General features: G+C 38.6%; 1 protein-coding gene across 1 annotated transcript in view; it reads right to left on the reverse strand.

Moving 5' to 3' along the window:
• The window catches only part of LOC139828259 (uncharacterized), a 96,511-nt gene extending 95,175 nt beyond the window's left edge, over window positions 1–1,336 (reverse strand). The window contains exons 1-2 of the mRNA XM_071810062.1: window positions 1,321–1,336; window positions 368–449 (exon numbers count right to left, since the gene is read on the reverse strand). Coding sequence (XP_071666163.1) covers window positions 368–449; window positions 1,321–1,336 — 98 coding nt within the window. The remainder of the gene's footprint in view (window positions 1–367; window positions 450–1,320) is intronic.
• Between the last annotated feature and the right edge of the window lie 21,307 nt (window positions 1,337–22,643).

Genomic DNA, 22,643 nt, shown 5'->3' on the forward strand with positions numbered 1-22,643 from the left:
CACATACACAGGATAAAAAGAGTAGAAAGGGTAAAATTCAGTAATTTTACACCTCTATAGCCCAATTATTGCATTTCTGCTAACAGACTACTAAATTAAAATACGTAGAGGAATTAAAAGGAATAATTGGCACCATCATGAATATATGCAAGGCCTAGAGAGTAATCTATTACGGATACAATCAGATTATCATAATGTATATTTAATTTGGGGCTTGATGACAGACATGTCCCTAAGAGTTTTCACCTAAGGAACAATGAATTTTGAATTAATAAGGCCTTGCAAGACTTTGGATTGCAAGCCCCTTTTGTATATCTCAAGATTTTTCATTTTTTGTATGGTAAATCAGGTGTCTTTTACTTCCTACCTGGTGCTGAGTATTATCTTCTCTTGCCAAAGATAGTGGAAATTCAGGATATTCTTCAAGTCCAAGGGACCTTTCAGCACCTCTCAAGGGCAGTACCTCTGTCAACACAAACACAGTCTTAGCACAGTTTGGAAAACACACTTTGGAAAACACATATTCTGGGAGATGTTTGATCAGGAAACTTTTATGTGCCTGAAGTGAGAACCAGATGCAACAGGATTCTTTTAATTACCTATGAATTTTGATCCTTTGTGTCCATTAACATTTTAATACTTAAGCATCTCTCTAGTCTTACCACAGTCTTGACACAAATCAGAAAGAAATAAAATTTTTTCCTCCACATAAACTCTATTCCGGGATTCATTTTAAATTTTTAGGTTCATTTCTCCTTGAATACAACAAGAGAGGAGGATCAGCATGAATCAAAGCATTCTGTCTACTGTTGCACTTATTTGAGGATCTGGCACTTCCGTATTATAGATGAAGTTTTCAGCAACAACCTTCTTCTGTCAGCGCTCTTTAAAATATCTGCAGATGTAGGCTATTTCCCAGAAAAGACACTGACATTTACAAGCGAGTCCTTGTATGTGCATTTGTGGTGGTGCCAATAAAACTCCAGTGCTTGCAGTTCTGAAAATGTTTCATGTATTACTAAGGCTACACTAATGACTGCACAGAGATGTACATTAGATTTTTCACTCTTTCGTAACACAGATGACACTTTCCCTTTTCATGTACTTTCTCCCTTACATTTAATACAATTTCCTTCCATCTCCTTCAAACATTGGTGATAGTAAATCAGTTTCCTAGGCCGTGTGGAGCAGAGGGAGAATCACCATAATTCTGAATTCTTTCAACATTATGTCATGTTTTCAGATAACCAGAAGCACAAGAAATACAGTTGGATAGGTTGTGACAACTGAATAATATGATGACACACAAAAGGGAGATACCAGTATCTTCAGTCATCATTACTAGCATTGGGCAACTCAATACATTTCAGAACCTGAATTCTCAAAGTTTTTTTGCTAACAGTTCTAAATTACATGTACCTGATGAGTGAGGGGAGCTAGATCTTAAGTTAGCTAGCTGATTCCAGATTGATCAGAACTGAATTTTGGCAGCTGTGTTCTGTTCTTAACAAAATCTCAGCTGTTGTATTTTTCTTTCGCTATGACAAAATTAAAAAAGCCAATCACAGGACTTTTATCCTATAAGAAAGAGAAACATTATGTGCTTTCCAAGTTTCTCCTCAAATAAAACAGTAACTGTTGCCTTTTTAAAATATTTTCGCTATTTCTAAGACAATGTCAGTCGTTAAATATGCATATTACATGTACATCCCTAATATAAGTCTAGGTGCTCACACCTAAAAATAACCCCAAACGTATCAACTTAAATATAGATGCGAGTGATTAATAAATCATCTTATTGCTCAAATACACAGAAAATAAACCACTATTCAGCAAGGTTGCAATTACAACAGACTTCTGAAAACTGTGCTTCCCAAATTTAACATGGGCTACATGTCATTCCTGTACTATATTATTTACTATTCAAATTCCAGAGTTTGTTTCATCTTCTCATCCAGCCTGAATGCTTCCTCACCTTAGATTACGTATTTTCAGAAGTGTAATGTCTGCTATATAGAGAACCTGAAGTGACATATCTGCCAACACAGCTATTTCTGTATCATTATCCTAAGGACTTCTTAATTTCTGAAGTTTTTGTTATCAGCATAATGATTACCCTGCTAAGAATTACAAGACAGTTTCTCTTGGATAAATCTACAAGAGTTTTCTCTTATTTGCTTGCATATGTGAACTTTGCTGTTCTGGGGAAGGGTCAAGCTCTGGATAACTGACACTCAAATGCAGCAGATGGAGGTATCATTACAGCCTGTTCCCATGGTTATATGGAGTTATCAGTCTATTTTTTCAAATAACAAATTAAAGAAAACATTTCTGTGTGCCTTCATGTAATAGGAAAGGAGCTGGAGGTGTGTGCTGGCTCCCAATCAGGAGGTATGAACAGAAGGGGACCTCACCTCTGAGAAGACATGCTCAGCAGTCCTGGCTGAGCTCTTCTCAAATTCTCCATACTCCTTTTTGACACTTTTTTTTAAAGGGAGCGACGGGGGATTTTCAGATATATTTTTACCCTGTGTCACAAGGCACTGTTGTTATGCCTGTAGGTTGGAAGTTATCAGGCAAGTCTTGGCAAGGATGTTGTATAAGGGCTCCACGCACTTCATATTTCATGCTGACCCTCCCATGCAACTGTCAGCCCCATGGTTAGTAAGTCCAGCACTGAGGAAAAACAATTGCACCGGTGGCAGGACTGCCAGGCTTGCTATTTCTGTGTGTTTCAAAGAGTTCCCTCTCCCATCCACCCTATCAGGGAATGGGAACGGTTCTTTGCTTTCTGCCCCTATAATCTTACACAACAAGAGGTGATGGCTGCGCTGCTCTTGTCTACGCCTTACAAGAAGAGGGCTGACGTTTAAGCTGCCTGAGACTGGAGATGCTGAGTATGCTGCTGCCTCTGCCTTCTGCATAGTTTCAAAGAGTGGCTCCTTCTAGTCTTCACCTCTGTCTATAGGACAGAAGAATTCGTAACACACCAGCTAAGAGAAAGGATGAAATGTCAGGGAGTTTTATAATGCGCTTTTCGAATGAATGTCTCGAGTTTGTGGGCTTAAAAGTACATAAATAAGGGAGGTTACTAAGTGCGTTCAGGTACACTCATTTCAGTACACACGTAGAGATGAAGTTTGCTGAATTAGCAGAAATGTAGATGTTTTGGCCCTTCTGAGGGCTAGATTAGGGACACAAAGCTATCCATTTCAGTAGGTTAAAATAAAATGCTTGCACCAGAGCTTCAAACTCTTCACAGTAGCAAAATAGTTTCCATCCAAAACTTAATGAAATTAGAAGGCAAGTGTCCATGTGGACACGAGAGAAATGACAGCTACTTAGCAACAGCTTTCTTGGCTATTTTTCCTCTAGATCAGGGGTGTCAGACTAATTTTCAATGGGGCCCACATCAGCCTCACAGTTGCCTTCAAAGGGCCAAATGTAATTTTAGGACGGTATAAATGTAACGACTCCTACATCCCTTAGTTTCCATTTGTTTTCCTTTACCCGAATTAATCAATCACTAACCAACTAATTATCTGAGATTACTATCTCAAAATAATTCTTAAATCATTAAAAAAAAAAATCATACTTGAGATTTGTTCTTTCTGATTCAGGGATTCAAAACTGGGCTTGAAAATTTGGTATATAATTGACCTCAGCATGGAACAATCCTGGTCTCCTGGGAAAGGAATGTATGAGACAGAAATGCCCTTTTATCTTGTAACTGTATTTTCTTTAGACAGAGTAGAAAAATACAAAATGAGAGAGGTTAGGGCATAAATACAGATTCCACAAGGCAAAAATAGAAAACAAAGTTAATAAGAAAAAGCATAATAAATGAATGGAAGTGATGAAAAGTGACTACAGACCAGAAAGAAAGAGAACAGAAAGAAAGAACAGATGAAACCAATAACTTGAAAAGGCTCTAAATGTTGTGGAAAACAAATCAGTGAAATATCAAGAGGAAAAATAAGTAAAAAATGAGATGCCCCCAAGAACTGCAGACTGGGGGAAGGAAAGTTATAAAACAGGGAGCTAGTCGGGAGTAAGTAACAAAGACCAGAAAATGAAGCATGTATTTGCATTGGCACCAACAAAGGAAAATGACTACAAATATGGCAAAAATATTTAATGCCCTATAAAATACCAGCTGTATGCATATCACAGGCTGGCTAGTATTAAAATGATTTTCTAGCTCTAGGCTTCACTTGACATTGAGAATTCTTGGAAAGGTAGGCCAAAGCTCTGCTTTTTCTACTCCAGGCCTTTTCCAAACGTGCTAGAAAGTACGCACTGCTTTTTCTGAGTAATCTCATGAGGGTGCCTCACTTTCACCAGCCTGTTAAGCATGCTTCTTTCATACCAAACTAGACTACAGACAATGTATGCAAACCTAGATGAGCAGTCTGACCAAATACAGAACACACCAGACCAACAGAATTGCTCCAGTAAATTACAGCATTTCTGAATACATGATGATGAGTTTCCCATATGCACCATGATCCAAATAAGAACCATGACCTAAGTAATACTCTCCTAGTGGGAACTCTTAGCTAGTTCTATGCAGTCAAAAGTATTTTACAACCACTTTATGATTCAATTTCCTATTAAATATGCAATACTTACCACATATATTTTATCCTTAAAAAACCTTAAGTGCTAAGTGTGATCTTCCCTTCACATTTAACAGATCAGAAACAGGGTGAAGAAATCAGAATGCAATTGAAGTTAGTGAAAAGACTCAGTGTTGGGGTCAAGGGCAAACATCAAAGTTCATTTCAGCCTTGACCAAAATATACTGACTTGATTTTTTATATGTGCTCCAGTTCTCTCTGTTGGAAAATAGTTCTCTTGAAAAAGTCCTCAGAATACTGTAACAGAAATCAGGAGTTTGGGTGGTTGCTTTTTGTTTGGTTAGATTGGTTTTTGTCTTTTGTAAGGTTTTGAATACAGTGACTGCACTGGGACAGCCATTTGCTTGCTACATTGGCACAGTTAGATTCCAGGGTATGGCATAGTATCTGGTTACATGAGCTCATCAGTGAACAGAACATAAAGTACATAGGAAAGGGGAGGTTTCCAAAGCCACACTGAAGCATGTGATGTTTTATGTTTTCCTTATGGGCAAGCTATTACCCAGCTTTGCCCTGGGTTATATAGCAGTAGATTTTCTCAAGAAAGGACTGAAAGATGAGGGCACCAACCTGCATATGTGTTCTTGCTCATTGTACTCATCATGACAGAAATAGCTCGGAGTTGTTGCTGGTGGATATTTTTTTTGGTCTGGTTTGGGTTTTTTCCCCCCTTTAAATTTATTTATTTAATAAATGTTGTATAAACCATGAGGAAAACAAAAAAACAAACAAACAAACAAACACCCCACAACTGTAATTCACAGAACTGATATCTGTGTAGTTAGCCATGATTTTGTAAAGACAGACTGGAAGTTGTCCTCAACTCACAAAAAGAAAATTTGCTAATAAAATGGCACCTAAAATGACCAAAGTAAAAAAAAATTATTGTTGTGTTGTTGTCAGCATCCATACAAGGGGCTGCAAACAAGAGTCCTTTCTCACTTTTGCCACTACACCAAAAACTGTGGGACAGCGTTTGCAAAAGTCATCAGAAACTGATGGTTCATTTTTACTTGTTGTAGGCAATGAACTTCCAATGGGCACATCACTTAAGTCAGATATTGATGGTGTTAATACTCTTGAAATAAAACTTGAAATAGTGCATAATCCCTGAAAATTAGCTCCCTCATTTCTAACCCTTTCCTCCTCCTTACTGTTATCATACTACCCATCATAAGGGTACAGTACCCAAAAATCACGAGTATCTGGATAATCTGAGCCACGGTGTATTCTTTTTTGCTACCTATAAACACTCCATATAAAATCGATTTTTTGTTGTTTTGTGGACACCACGTGGTCCAGATACTTGTGTCTCAGGGTGGAAACTCACGCAGAAAATACAGCAGCTCCCTGGCAGCCTTACTGATGTATACTGCTGACCAACAAAATGTAAAGCAAGTCTCTGATCATTTGCCAGGGTCACATCTGGGTGCAGAGAAAGCAGCAAGATCACAGAGATAGATTTTTCCTTGTTTCTATTACCTGAATGGATTATGACATATGTTTTACATTGGATAGGCAAATTGATTCATATACAATAAAAGCTTAAATGTAGTCTATTTCTTAAGCCATTCTTTCCTAAAGTTTGTTCAGATTCAGAGAGGTATGTCTTACTTTCCTTTTCAAGCCTTCTTGCTTGCTGCCTGGGCTTACCAAAATATTTTCCTAGGGGGCTGAGTAGAGTTTCACTATTTTTAGCTGTTTCTCTAAGTATCACAGGATAGCATCAGAAGCAAAGAAGCCCATGAGTTCCGCGAACTTACAGGTTAGGAGAAACAATGATAAGAAAAGTTTGTTTAAATATTAAAAATAGATGAAGCCCAATTACGAAAGTCTCATGCCTATGAAACACCTTTTTGTTACCTGCTCAGCATTATTTTAGAAGTATATAAGGAGACGGAGAGTCTTCCTAAAGGTAAATATTGCACTTGAACTTGGGAGCACTGCTTCTATTTATCTGTAGGTTATTGACCTCAAATCTATTGAATTTGCTCGGCATGCTACCAGATGGCTTAACATGGACTCAGTAGTCTCAGACCAATTCCCGGCCACAAAACGTTCCCATGGCAAAAGCCATTAATATATTGGGAATGCTGACAGCTCCTCTGGCAGCCTCAGTGGTAGAGCCAGAAAGTCACTTGCCTTTGATTTCTCTTTTGCAAGTCAGGCTTTGGGCACATGGAGTGCTTTCTAATGCAGGTTTGCCTTTGCAAACATGAACTCCTGCTATAGTACAAGTCACATAAGAAATAAGAAGAGCTCCTGTAGTTATTTCTTTGTGACTAATAAGAAGGGGTAGGCTGTACCAATGGAGTAAGGAAGGCTCCATATGCACCTAGGCATCCCTTCATGGACAAACAACAGGGCTTACAAAACTGTTCTTTGTGCTCATACTTCAGTATTCATTCTTTTTGGAACTTAACTCATCTTTTTAAGTTGCTCAATAAAATTTAATGGGATTGGAGTTTCATGCTGTGCTGAAGACCTTACAATGTACAAAATACTGGCACTGAGAGAAAAAATGACAAACTCATTAAAATATTTAGACATTGTACTGATTTAGCCACTTTCATTCAAGACTTTCAAAAGCACATTCTAATCATTAATCACTGCTCCCAGATGCCATGTATAAAAATTATTACTGAACCAAATACAGATGAGACATAGAAAGGATTCTAATTGACTTGGCTGAGCTCATTTGGGATTTAATCCAAATATTCTGTTCGATTACATTGCTGTTGCCTTAAAATGGATCCAGAGTATTAACCACGGCTCTGGAAAAGAATAGAGGAATCCGTACCCCCAGCCAGGCTGCTCTGGTCACCATACCTCACCTGATCCCAGAATGAATAAGGAGAATGGCTATTGTAGGTTTATGATGAAAAATGGCCTAAAGGTTGTCACTGTGTGTTTTTATGTTTTTGACAGATCTCTTATTTCTAAGCAGATTTGCCACGTACACACATGGTAGATTCCCCAACATTGGACACTTTCAAGATTCAGCTGGACAGGTTGCTGGGCCATCTTGTCTAGACTGTGCTTTTGCCAAGAAAGTTTGGACCAGATGAACCTTGAGGTCCCTTCCAACCTGGTATTCTACGATTTTTCTGTGGTTTCTTGCTTTTTCCTGTATCATTCTGGTAGTAATTCCACAAGTCAGGTGCCTTGAACCTGTTTGCAACCAGATGAAAGAAAAAAAAGAGTTGGCACGTGCCTGTGAGGGCACAGTGCAAACTGAAACAAAGAGATTCCATGCAGCTCTGAGCCTGAGCTAGGTCTGTATTTCTAGTAGTTAGGAACAGCAATCCTTCGATATAGCACCACTGACATGAAGTAAAATTTAAAAGCCATTTTGACCACCACCCTCTAGAGATCTGTATTGGAGTGAACAGTGAGTCAGTTGTGATAGGATGCCATTTGTTCCAGGCAGGAAGGAGGTGGAGGCATTTTTTTTGGTAGTGTAGATGACATTTCACTTTCTAGATGACATCCCGCTTTCTGGGTAGTACGGTGTGAGGTTCCTGTAGTCATCATGTGCTGCTGACAGTGATGCAACAAGGCAGTAAGTGACAGGTTAGATTCAGGCATATGACTGCAGTGCTTCAGATGCACGTAAACCTCCCTGCATGGAGCCACAACAAACCTTGTTGGGAGGCCATCCTTTATGCTTACATTTCTGCTGTTTGCTTAGCATTCTGTATGCAAAGCATTTTTGCTAAACTGCTTGGTGCCCCTCAAGCATGAGGCACCTATACATTCAAATGGCTTACTTTATTGTCAGATTTATTTGTGGTAAAGCTGTTATGCTCCAAGAAGACAAAGTCCAAGGAGCACTGCAATGGCAGCCAAATGCCCTCTGGGGGAAGCACATACGGCAGGGTGAGCCCACAGGCACCAAGTCACAACTGCTGCAGGTTCTTCTTGTGTCAAAACTCCCCAGGACAAGCATACATGCTTCACACAGATGCTGTGTATTTTGATTTTCATCCTACATAAATTCTTGATATAAATTCAAGAAACCATGTACATGCATTACCCAAATTCTTACAGACCATTTAAATTCTTGGAAAGAAACCAACACAGTCTGGCATGGGGATTTTAATTTTTTTTTTTTTTTAAACATCTCTTTCTAAATGACTTCTGCTGGAATGAGGAAAACAGCTAGTCCTAGGAGGTCAAGGTTTTATGTTGCTCTGTCATATAAGATGTAAAACATTGTGCTGGTTTGACTGAAAATGAGTTCATTTTCTTCTTGCAGTTAGAAACCTTTATTTTTTGTAGCTAGTGTGGTCATTGTTTGGATTTAGTTTGAGAACAATAAGATAACACCCCAGAACAGATTAAACATTTTAAATTGCTCTGGTCTGAGAGTCAAGGCCTCTGAGCTCTGCCTACAGGTGTGAGGCAGCTGGGTAGCGGGGGCATAGATGAGGCAGAGCTTGACTGACATCCAGACTGATCAATAAGATTAATCCATGCCATTAGCGCCATGCTTCATATTTAAGGAGAGCTGGGATCTTCCAGGTAGGTTTTCTCAGAGCTGGGACAGAGACCTATTCAGAGAGTTCTGTTTGGGACTTTCTTTAGTTTGGCCTTTTGCCATCCTGTCATTTTGCAGAGGCCTCTGGGCCTTTCTGCCTTCTTCTCGCTTCTCTCTCTGGGATCAGCTGTTGGGATCAGGTGCTGCTTCCTGGGACTGGATGATCAGTGCAGACACAGTTCATGAGGAATCGCACTGAGTATCTCTTATTTTATACTCTATTTCCATTTCATATATATAGTAGTAGTAGTAGTAGTAGTAGTAGTAGTAGTAGTAGTAGTATATTAGTGCTATTTTGTTATTTTATTAAACTGTGTTTATCTCAATCCAAGTTTCTACCTTCCCTTTTGGTTCTCTCCCCTGTTTGGGGGTGGGTGGCAGGGGAGTGAGCAAGTGGCTATCGTGGTTATATTGCTAGCTTGGATTTAACCATGACAAGCATGTAAATGTTGTTCCACAGGACTCCTCCAGAAGCTGTTAATTTCAATAATGTCACAGTCTAAGATTTGGTCAAAACTTACAGATTGCCCACAGTGAAAACCCATGGGAAACTCATGACAGAAAATGGCTGCTGGTACAGCAGTGCTCCTTTCAAAACAGAAGTGGGAGCCAATAGGTTGATGGGATCTGTTCTTGACTTAAGACAAGTTTATTATTTTAAACCACTTTTAAGAATTTCCCTGCGTTTTAGTTGGTAAAAATAGTAAGCTCTGCAAAGACACAACATAGGAATTACAATAAATAACCCCTTTCAAAATCATTGGTCTCATTGTTCCTTCACAAGTCTAAAACCCAAAGAGAAATTTGCTTAGGGCCATGGTATCATTCACACTAATATCCAAAGCATTAATAAAATAACTATGTTTGTGTGTTCATAAGTAATTTAGCCTTAGTCTGAGAAAGCAACTCTTAACTGCGAGAGTTTCAGGAAAAGGTGGTTAAGAAGTTACTGCCAAAGAGCCACATGTAACAAATGCTCCTCTGTGTTAAAAGTGTATTAAGTAACAGCAAGACCTTTCTGTTTTGGAAACTGTAATTTTCATCTAGCTATCAGTTCCTATGAGATTATTACAGATGATCTTTGGCCCACTCAGTGGAACTCATGGTATGTGCTTGTGCCATGCCATGAGAAACAGGTCTCTATAATAGATGCTGTACCTTGAACTGAACTGCACAAGCAAACTGGGGTCTCTCAAAAGTGCAAGGAAAGCACTGCTGTAGTATTCACAGTCCCTCACACTGAAAGTCACATAAAATATTGCTGTATCCAGAAGGATCTTATCAAAGAGAGGTTGACAAATCTCATTTGCACTCTCTATTAACAACTGTTGTGTATGGTAAAGGTGCTAGGTCATGAGGAGCCTGGAATGAGATACTCCGCTGTTAGCTTATTTTGCCAATCAGATAATGTCCTCCCAGCTCCTACACCAGAACACACAAGTCCTTCCCAAGCCTTTTCAAGGCTTTTTTGCAGCAGAAGGAGTCAAGGGTAGAAAAGGAAGTTACAATTTAAAAAAAAATATGCTCAGGAGAAAACATAGCCGGTGTGCCTCCTTCTTGTTGTGAATCCAGTTGTATAACACCTTCTCAATGCAATTGCCATGCCATTTCTGAATGTCAAGAAAGAACTGCAGTATGGACACAGGTGGGCAAAGGAAGGACTAACAGATCCACTGCTGTGCAGGTTACGCATGCAAGAGCAAGGGATATTGCCTTTTAGGAGGAGGAACAAGTGCAGTTCCCACTCCTGCTTCACTGACAGGAATTAATGGGTGTTATTCTCTGTAGATTGTTTTGGTGTATAGACGAAACACCTGTACAGAGCTTCAAGGAGATCTTTTTCTTTGATATTTCTTCATCTTCTTAGATATTGCATAACTTTGTGGCTGACGTAATGGAACAACCACAGAACAGGCAAACAATGACATGAAGAGTCCAGGTCTACAGGCAGAGTCAAGTATTGTGGTCCATGACCAGTCAGAAGCCTTGAACAAGGGAATAAGAGTCAAGTGGGGTTCAGCATAACACAAATCCCTTATGATTTGTCCTCCTGAGTGAGGACAAGGACAGTTATCATACTGCAGTGCTGGCATGATCATATGAGGTAGGAAGGCCTGACTCAAGATCATGCTCATTGAGCAGGACTTGTAGCAGAGAAGTAAGAAAGATGAAAAAGAGGACCTGGAAGAAACCGGCCAGACTCAGGATTCATTTCTTCACCTTACTGAGTGTCTTCTGTATTTGTAACTACAAAACTGTGCCAACTAGACACCAGGGTCAGAAGTGGGAAGGGTGTGGCTGATCACAGCCAAACTGCAGGCCCACATGTAAGTGCAAGGTCTCAGACTCTGCTGCTAAAAGCATCCTGGTATATCTTTAGTCTACTCAGCTACACCATCTTTCTCCTTCAAGAAGAGAAAGCAGACAAGTTACTTGATTCCTAAGAGCTAGACTGAACAACCCAGTGCCCAGCAACATGGTAGATGAATCCAGATTTTGCTCCTATGTTGTACATTCAAGGCAAAAGGCTAACCTTGGAAGATATCAGCAGAAAGAAGGATGAGTTTTAAGTTGGTATTATAAACAGTAAAAATATTTGCAAAATAAGAGGAAAGTTATGATTACACGATTGTATGCATCACATTAAAACTTTGGATAAGTGTACTTCTTATTCCGAGGTGGAACATGGGAAGCAAGCAACAGGAGGTAGTCAATATTTGTATCCAGACTTCAAATCTGAATTGCCAAATTAACATCTGGTGAGCTTTGTTACCTCTTTCCCACCTCTCCTCTAAAACCAGCAATACATTCTTCACCTAATGTCAATGTCACTTCCATCAAGGAACTTGAATCAAGTAAAAAAAAAAAAAAGTATTTTAATGCCAACATCAGTGAAAAAAATAGGGACTTTTCAGTAAAAAATAGGTGCATCAAACTTTGTAAAGACTTGTTCTGTCAGTTGTTGCCTGGCAGAATTACACTATGATGGAGTTAACTTTGTCACAGCTTGAATGAAGTAAATACAGGTCTAGAATTTTCATGGGATTTGTCAGATCTGCCAATATACTACTAATGTGATTCACTGAAGTGTTGCTAGAGCTATGGACTTTTCTATCAACGATTATTGTTAAAAAGACCCGGAAGCAAACATGCCTTTTGCCATTCTATCTCCAACACCATTAAAGCCAAGAAGAGAAAAAGTAAGGTTGAGTTTATTCCCAGGCTAAGTGAGCTTCTTTGACTGCTGAAATCCCAAAACAATGCTTTGAGTGAAAACCAACATGTTATTTGGAAGGAATCCCGGCTTGGAATCTGATTTTCCTCCTGGAATTACATGATACTGAAGAGATATTAAAAGTGGTAAAATTCTTTATATTATGCAGGGAGTCAACTGAAACATTTAGAAAATCTAAGATACTTTTCAGCTTGAGCTTCAGAAAGAAACTGATAGGCAAAAACTTCCACAGTTGCTCAGAATACCAGTAGTTAATTAGACACTACTTGATAAGTCTGTGATTTAAAGGAAATCACAAACCTTTCTATAATCAATCAACTAGGAAAGGCGACTTATAGTCAGGCAAAAGCAGAGAAGGTTCAGTGTCCTCCTACTATGCAACAAAAGAAACCATCAGGATTTGGAGATGGATTTGGCCCTAGGTGTGTACTGTAAACAAGAAGGAGAAAAACAGAAAGGAGACAAACAGCATGGAAAATCAAGGGCTTTTTAGATTGAAGCTTGACAGAAATGCAGGCATGAAGCTACAGGCCCAGTAACTGCTTTTGTTCAAATATGGTCAGATGAACATGATTTGCATACATCCTTTATGCATAAGCAGGACTATATCAAATGTGTACCCTACCATCATCAAGCTGTTTTTTTTTTTTTTTCCAAATGGAAGTAATACATAGGAATGTTTATTCCCTAATTGCTGGCATTTTAAAAGGATATCAGTTTTCCTTACAAAAGGAAATAACTTTGTTAATTCTCATTTTCCCTCCAAGAAACTAATTGTAAGATGATATGGTTAGCTATTTGTTAAATGCCTCCATTAAAACGGGGTATGAATTCAGACAGCTAATAGGATAATATATTACAGTCTGCATTGAACACAGCAAAAGGCACAAACCTCCTCAAAAACCTTCATTTGATAACCAGAGCAAGACTGTTGAGCTTTACCACCAAAACAGTTTGCAAAGAACAGTGATGACCACAGAGCTAGCACAAGCTGTTAGCAAATACACTGAACATCACTTAATTATCAATAAACCAGGAGGAAATAAAGTGAGAACATAATAACAAACCAAAATCAGCCAGTAGATTTGGCTGGAATACAAGTGAAAGGCATCAGAGCACACAACTAACAAGTCATGGTAAGGGTAAATTGTTACGCATGCCATACAAAGCGAGCATTTGGAGCTGATTATGGGGAACAAGGAAAAAAAGCATGTTCGATAACTAGTCAGCTGGAGCTCTGACCTGGAAATTAATGAGACACAATAAAGGACCCTCTGTGTCACTTTTGCTGTCACGTTTTGCAGTGGAAACTGGCAATCGCTACAAAGAAAAAGCCGCCCCTTCACATAACCATTGGGTTGCTCAGAATATAGTGTAATTAGGATAGTTTTCTTAGATGTTTGCAGAGTTCAGTGTAGATCATTAAGAAACAGAGAACGCTTTAATTGCTACAGTGGTAGCTCTGCTGTAAAAGGAGCCACTCATCACTAACACAGTGCCAAAGGGTAGGGATGAAGGAAAGGTGGTTGCGGCCAATTTTTGTGAAACAGTTATTGATAATGTGGAAGTGAAATGATGGAAATGGCTTTCCCTGCTACTTCTTTTGTTTTTTTCACAGTGTGTTGAGATGTCAAGCCTTCTTAGTTTCCAAATTGTGCCACGGAGATAGTTTTGGTTGTGGTTTTTGTTTGTTTGTTTGTTTGTTTATTCTGTTTCCATGTTCTCTGTGGAGAAGAGAAAGTTCAGCCTTCTCACTCAGTATCAATGGATTCCCAACTACCATAACATTTTAAACAGGTGTAATTTCTTTCGGATGTTGACTCTTCCTCATTTTTTCAGTTAACAAAAGGCATGTCCTGTTATGACTGCGTTCTACTTACTCTCTGTATTTGAACTTTCTCTAAACCTTCCTTTCTAGGGAAATTTTTAAAAGTGTGTGTGGCAGGTTCTTTAATTCATTTTTAGCTGTAGCACAATATTGTATTTGGCTGCTTGATTTAGACTAACATTTACATGACATTTAGGGCGCACTATTTTCTAGACTGTCTGTCACGAATTGATGGACGGCAAAAAAGCCTTGATGTGAAGTCTTGTATGTTCATCTGGAAGAAGGGAGTGGGGACTGCTTGGATTGGAGAGGGGAAGAATCTGGGGCTTAGACAGCCTTATTCTCCTGTGTGCAAATGTGTAGGGGAAAAACATCTAAATGGAACTCATGTTACTATCCTACACACAGATTCTTTAGCACTTCAGATGAATACATCTTTCTTAAAAGCTCTGAAGTATCTTTTAACATTTATAGACTAAAGCAACATATTTAAGAACTGTGGCTAGTTATTTCAAATTCAGTTTAAGGTATTCAAATGTGACCAAAATGGGTAGTTGGCACCCATTTTCCCTTGTAAATTCCAATTTTCTTTCACTTGCTAATAGTACCTGCACACTATGACAAATCAAATAAAAATTATTCCCCACAAACAAATTATTTCAGTCTCTAATACTTCACATTGTTTTAACAACTTATTGTACTTGATAGATACTGATGTTAAGACAAAAATATAAGAATTTATTTAAACACTAGACTCTACAAGCACTGTTGCTCATTTGCAATCTGATTTTCCCATGAGAACTTGAGAATTGCTTCTGAAACAACCCACAGGAATCTCTCCCTGTTTGTCAAAGGATACTGCCTGGTATTCATTTTAGCAAGTTTCATAGAGGAAAAAAGTGAGAGAAGGAAAAGGGAGGAGGGAATGGGCTTGCATTTTATCTTGATCCCAGTAACAGACATACAGCATTCTGTGCCGAATAGATAAATCTGATTTAAAAGCAAAAACTGTCGCATGATTTTGAACTCTGTGATGAGTTAAATTGTTAGCCCATTTAGCTAGTTAGTTACACCAGTACAAAAACAGACAAGAGAACTGATCTGGAGATAAGCAGGAACACTCCTTACCTCTCTGCTTTTTCACGGTTACTCAGGCAGAGCAAAGGCAGAGCAGGTTGTGCAAGGCAGTTTTACAGGATGTGTCTGTGTCTTACTTAGTATTTTGAGACTTGAAACTAACTGTGGCCCATGCCAGATGGACAAGACAGGAGTAGCAAACAGTGTGGCTATAACAGGTTGTCTTCTTCTCCACTTCCAAATATCCCCATTTTGCTTTTTACCCAGGCACATTCTCTTTCAAGTGGTGAGTTATGCCTTACCATGGTGCTCAGAAACCTTTCCTGGTTGCCACACTAGAAGGTTTTTTTAACATATCTTCAGCTTATTTTGTCCTTCTGCAGAGTGCGGACAAGAATATGTAGAAGTACAAAAAAAGATACATTCCTGCTGAAATCACAACACATTATCTTCCACCTCTGCCACTTCATGTCCATTCAAATCTTCCATTTGAAAATGTGTATTGCAGATACGACTTGCATGTACAAACATCTCAGCCTAAAGCAACCTACACTTTTCCACACATAGTACTGAAAGTTTGATTCATTCTGCACATGTGTGCATAGTCCCAAATTAAAAAAAAAAAAAAGGGGGGGGGGGGGCAAAACAAACAAACCAAAATAACCTACAAACTTTTATAATTAATAATAGAGTCAGACACTCAAAAATAGGGAGATTTCAAAGGCAAGGTTAAGTTGGTCTAGTCCTGCACGAGCATGATGTGATCCTGTTTTTTTTCTTGGGACCCCTACAGAGCCTTTTCCATATCTACTCAGTCTTCCTATCTTCTGCCACATCTTTCCCAATAAAACCTTCTTCCCAGCCTTTTCTCTTGCCTTCTTCTGGGCTTTTCAGGCTGGTCCTTTTCTTTGTATCTAGATAGTCCACCCTTAGGCTGGGCAACTTCGAGAACAGCTGCTCTACTGCCACTGTGGGACACCACTGGATTGGATAGCGGTGGGATGCTGCCAGTCCTGTCTCTGTCTCTGACTTAGTAAGTTTGTGTTCAATGGAACTCCGGGCTCCACATGTTCCTGAACCTTTTCCAGCCTCAGAGATCTTCCTCACAGGAAATATAAGTTTTGCTGATCTTTGGCTCTGCTTTGTGGCAATGCATATCTGAGAAATGAGCTGGACTACATGAAGGGGAAATGTTTTCTAAGCACCAGTTTTGTTCCCCGCAATCATCTGGAACTATGTAAGCCGAGGATGCAGAGTATTAGTAGAGGTATATAACAACAATAATAATAAAAAAAATTACCTTGGAACAAGTACCTTGTGTAATCTTTGATCTTTGTACTGTCGATCTGTTCAGATCTGTGAAACAATTTTCTTTGACAAATTTATTTCCCATTACGTTATTTGTCCTAAAAACGGAACTACAGAACCCCCCCATATGTAGCATCTTATTTTTTCCTGGCTAATGCTTTGACATTTATTTTGGGAGGAGGCTCTAATTAGTGAAGGGTGCAAAACTGAATGCTGTGTGTAACTCAGAGTTGCCAGGGAAAAATACTGAACTCTGCAGACACAGTGGTATTCTGTTGACTAGAATATGTGATATGTTGCAAGGTATTAAGTCTCTGCCTGCAAAGGAAAAGACTGTATTCTGTAGAGATTGAAAAATCAACATGAGAAAATGTCCTCCGTGAAAATAATACACATTGAGGTTTATTATCTTTGTATAAATCAGCATAACTCAAAGCTTAAGAAAGAAATTGAAATTTTTATCAGAGATGGATGCAGGAATTTGAATTTTATTTACACATGACATTACAATCTCTTATGCTAGTAAGAGCCATCTGAAAACAAGTCCCCATATGAGCCCTATTTTCAGTCTTCTATTGTCCCTACACAGAGTCTATAGCTATGTAATAACTTTATATTTAAAAAAAAATGAACAATTATTTTATATACCTCCTTTGTTTAGCTTTGTATTGCCCTTGTCACCTCCTGTGCTACTATTCTATGTTGCATCAGCCCTTGCACAAATATACAAGCTCTTTCTGGAAGTGCATTTCTTTCTTCAACTTTGCATTGTGTTAACTGCACTTGGAATACTCTTATGATGTAAACTGCATGCATACCCATACAAAAGGAAAAAAAAGGTTAAGATCATGTTAGTTATAATCCAAACCATTAAAAACCTCATAAAATACCAGAATGAAGACTGCCCCAGTGACATCAGCATGCCCCTAAAAAAGGGTAATAATAATTTCTCCAAAATGTCTCAAAACTAATTGCAGAGAGCAAAGGAAAAGAAACACTTGGGATTCATGGGTTCAAAACAACATTCAGAAGGAGAGCATTGTTTAGATAGACCATTTGATCCCTTAGGGCTTGTTTCCATCTCATTTCTTCTTGCACCGCCTCCTCATGGCTTTCCTCTTATCCTAATGCTTCAAATCTTTGCTCCAGAGAATGAAAGACTCTAGAGATTCCTGATAGACTGATGAAAAAAATCAACAATGGAGAAAAACAATGCAGTTTGCCCTAATCTTGTTCTTGGAAACATCTGTACCATTTAATCTGAAACATTAAAACAAAAAATTCAGGCTAAGACAGACATGGAAAATATCAGTATAAACAGCTGAAATTTGGCAAAGTTAATTCAAATGAAAATAGAGCCTTATAAAGGGATCTCTTAGGAAACCTTGAATTTAAGAGGGCAGCATTTAACAGCTTTGCATGTCATAAAAGACTATATAAAAACCAGTATAATGGCTCTATATAACAAGCATCACAGCAATGCGTTATGCATTTTTTCATGGATGGTATGGCTGTTCTAAGCTAAAATTACATGCAAATAAGAAATAAAAGACTGCCCAGACTTAGAAAATAACAGATTAGTAATGACAAAGTAAAGACAAATTTGATGAAAACCTCAGAAATCCCAAGCCAACCATTATTTTAAAAAGCAAAAGAATTCAAGGAGTGAGTTTTTAATCGCTGGCAGTAATCTAGACGAGTAAGTATTTCAGTCTAGAAGAAAATAATGCCACAAAGTGGCAATGCATCAGCTCTGTTGGCTTAAAAGCACTTTTTTGTCGTTGAAAACCTACAAGTAGGACTCTACAGCTCAAATGTTATTTTCATCTTAACAAATGAAGATGAGACTTAGAAACCTATCATATACACACACGACTAAAAATCTTCACAGGCAAATCATTTAGATATGCATTAGGTATGAAGTGGAATGCATTTGCAACAAATACCAGTATCTGTCAGAGCTAAATGTTTCCTCATCTTTTTGTTTATGCACAAAAGAAGATAAGAGCAGACAGAAGTATGAGCCCAGAACATGTGCCATGGGAAACTGAAACTTGAACACAGCTGAAGGATCATCCAAAAGAGACCAACCCAAAGAATCCCTCCATCACACAGCAGTTGAAAAGGAAAAACAGACAGGACTTACTGACATAAAAGAAATCTACTGAGGGTCCTGGGAGATGAAGAGATAGTGACACACTTTAAGAAAGTCACTGTTACAGGAATTTTCCAGAAAAAATCTGATTTATTTCTAACACAGCCTCTCTTCTGGAACACAGCCCATAGCCCAGGCAGTGGGACATGAAGTCAAGTAACTAGTATTGGGGAATTAAACCACTGGGGAGATGCTCTTCATTCTTACGAGCGTAACACCCCCTGCATACTGGGCATGGTGAGTGGGTCATCTCAGAAACTTGATTTCTCCTTCTGTAGTTGCACATAGGAAGCTATTAAGGGACTTCATTCTCACAGAGGGAGTAGGCAGCAACAAAACCAAATCAGATCAGTCTCACCTGAAGCCAGTTTAAGTAGTTCAGAGGCATACTTCTTGTAAGAGTTACAAGAGCAGCACTTGACCAATACCAAATGCCAGTCAGCTTCATCAGGTGTGGAGAGAGGTCCTGAAAAACCACAGCGCTGACCTGCTCAGTTGTACCAGGGTATGAGATATGTCTTGTGATAATACGAGTGAATCTTGTGGCAAAGAGTGAAGCTCAAACAAACTCCCTCTCTCCCCTAAAATTTGAAGAGCTGTCACCCTCGGTCAGAAGAGGAAAGGAAATTTTAGGACAATGAAATTACTGTCTCTTCTTACTTCATGTGCCTAATAATACTGTATGTGTCTGCTTCCTGGCTGGATGAAAAACACTTAGAATCTAAATCAGGGAAAATGCCAATACAAACCCACAACAAACAGGTAAGTATGGACCCTTAAACCTACTAGCCAGTGTTCTCCAGTATTCTTCAATAGTGATCACATTTTGCTGTTTCCCTATGCTCTTTGCCCAATAAATTAATTTTAAACAAGGAGGGTAAATTCATCTTCCTGTGTAAACTGTGCTCGTCTGTTAATTTGTGCTGGCATCCAGGCATTTGTCCAGCTCTCATAGGTAAGCACTGAATCTCCCAGAATGAGATCCATAATTAGATCCCCTGTTGGATCAGGGAAGAGTCAATGCTCCCATTTATTCAACAAATGACAGTCTCTCTGTCAGAGCATGAAAATCCTACAGATCCAGTGGAATATACTTCCTTCAAATGAGTTCCCAAAAGTCTGGTTTTGTCATAAGTCTCTGGCAGTACAACTTGGAAAATCCAAATCAATTTTCATCTTATTTAATTCATTACAAAAGCAAAAATCAAAGCCATTGTAAAGGCCAATAGAAAGTCTTCTTAATTCTAGTCAAGTGACAGGCTTTCTCCTCACCTTATCAAGTGTTTGAAGTTTCTTTCCTATGAGATTCTTTTTCATTCTCACAGGAAAAAAAAAAAAAAAGTATTTAAATTATTACTCATTTAATCACAGTACATAAGGTCATATACAGTGTCTTTCTTACAGTTCCTGGAGAACCACACGGCTCTGAAGTGGAGACTGAAACAGTATTAGTGTCTGTTTTCACTTATCCCGTTCTAAAGTTCCTTTTTACTTAAGCTGTGGCTGGCTTGCTTGGCAAAAAACCTTCTACTCACAGCACTCATCAGTGTTTTCAGCCAAATACTGAAGGTGGGGTACAGTTAGCAGGCTTGGCATCTGAGTAAGTATTCTAGGCTAAAAGAAAAATTTAGCTACTAATTTGGGGTCCATCTTTTTTTTTTTTCTTCTCATATAAGACCAGACATTAGTCACTTCATATGAAAAACTATTCATGTACTTAAAGCTAAGCATGGATTCAAGGAACTTACTGTTTGGCACATAATTACTTTGCTATATGACTTTCTAAGACACATCAAAACCATATCACCTCCAGTTGTCCCTCAGCAACTCCTCATCTGCGACCTGACAGAACAAAATGCATGTGGAAGTTACCCAGGCAACAAAAACAATGAATCCAAATTCATATGGTTTATATGCAACCAAAGAATGCACACATGTGGTTGGATTCAGTATTTGCATGGATCTCTACTGGAAATGTAGCGGATGCATGTGTCTAAAATTCTTACAGAAAAGGAGGGTTCCAATAAAAAAACAAGGTACACAAGACTACAGTCTTGGTCATTATACCATTTTGTTAGTTGTAATACTTTCATTAGTATCTCATGAGAGTGTCCATAGGGAGACTATGTAGTTTTTTGTGTCAATACTGGCCATGCTAAATTGAGTACCATAATGAATATCACTCTTAGTATCTGTTTATTTTCAGACTGTGAACTTAAGTCCACTGAACTGCTTCTCTGGAGTCTGCGAAAGGGGAAAAGGAAACTTACAGACAGTGTAAACTACACTGCCATCTCAAAATGAAAGGGTAAAAATATTGGAGTGTTGAAAGCGATTGTTCAAAATGGACACAGAGTCGCAGATCACAAAAGTTAAATATTCACCCTTACCCTGTTTTTTTGCAAGAAGGTTGTTCACACAGGCAAAATTAACATTTTACATTCCTATTGGTATAAGCATTCTAACATTTTATTTTTAAAATAAAACCATGCCTTCCTATACCAAAATTGATACTCTTAGTTTCACTATTTTAAAAAGGACAAACCTGATCAGATGAAATGTAATTTGCATTTAGTTTTGTGGACAATTAGATCTCACCAAAATTAACTAATTTTTAACATACCAAACTGCCAACTCTGTGGCCTCATTGTGCATCTAAACCTAGACAGCTAAAAGACTTCACAGCAAAAGCATTTCCCGTATTCTTTGGTGTAAGATGGGATTTTTCCAACACCGCAATAAGTATTGCAAGCCAGTGCTCTTTAACAAGCTGCATACGCAGCATGAAATCTGTACATCCCCATTTGCAGTTCACACACAGTGCTAATATCAGATTTAACCAGGGCAAATTGGAAAAGCCATTAAGGAATATAAAACAGTGACTACAACTTGAAATAGAGCTTCATAAGTCCCTAAAACAGCACATACAATTATCAGGTTGTAAAAGAGGCTGAAACGCAATTGGTGTTGATATTTCTTCTGAGATGATAGGTTTACAGAAGTGCTTAAATGTGTGTTTGCTGGAAGGATCTCAACAGGAGATAGCAGTGGAACAGAAGTCTCCCTTCCATTTTTTTCTCATGCTCATCTACCCAATAGTGGTTGATCCCTAGATTGTAGATGAGATACATACCTTTTCATGGTAAATATTAAAAATTTGGTAAGAAGAAAATGCAAGTTCTTTACCATATCCAAACTGATTTTCCATTATAAAACTGACTAATATATTAGCCAGGCTTCTTGGCAGATTAACTTAATGGGATGATTCAGAGAGGTCTTCAATGATCCACCAGTTTAGTGAAAGGCATGAGGTCATTCAGAGTTATTAGATTTTCACCTAATTTAGCTCATCTGGTACATAAGTCTCCACTGTATCCATCTCTGTGAATGCTGAAAGGGGATATATTATAAAAGGTGAATGAGGAGTTTCTGCTGTTAGCACATAGCTTTGTGGACTTACATAGTATTTCTGTTAAACATGTTAAGTTTGTATCCTGTACTCTTGACCTCTCCTGTTGCAAGTGGTAATATATATTGTTATTTCTAAGTAGTTTAATCTGGGAAGGATAATGCAGCACCAGTGCCTGTTCTGTCTTTTTATTACCTTCCCCTGAGTGCTTGCCAGTGGACATATATCATGTGAAATCAATCAAACATGTGGAAAGAAATAAGGGAAAATATCAGAAAAGCAGAGAGCTTAGGTTTCAGATCTTGGTCTTGCCATCTGAACCCTGGGTGCAACCGAAATAATACAGGCTATGATATTGGCCTCTCTGCTCCAATTCACTGCATGTCTGAAGATGTTTGAAGCCAATAGCCCAGTGTGGATGAGGTGTTGGGGGACTGGTTGTTTGGTCGGT

Source organism: Patagioenas fasciata, chromosome 1 (assembly GCF_037038585.1).
Source record: "Patagioenas fasciata isolate bPatFas1 chromosome 1, bPatFas1.hap1, whole genome shotgun sequence".
Lineage (NCBI taxonomy): Eukaryota > Metazoa > Chordata > Aves > Columbiformes > Columbidae > Patagioenas > Patagioenas fasciata.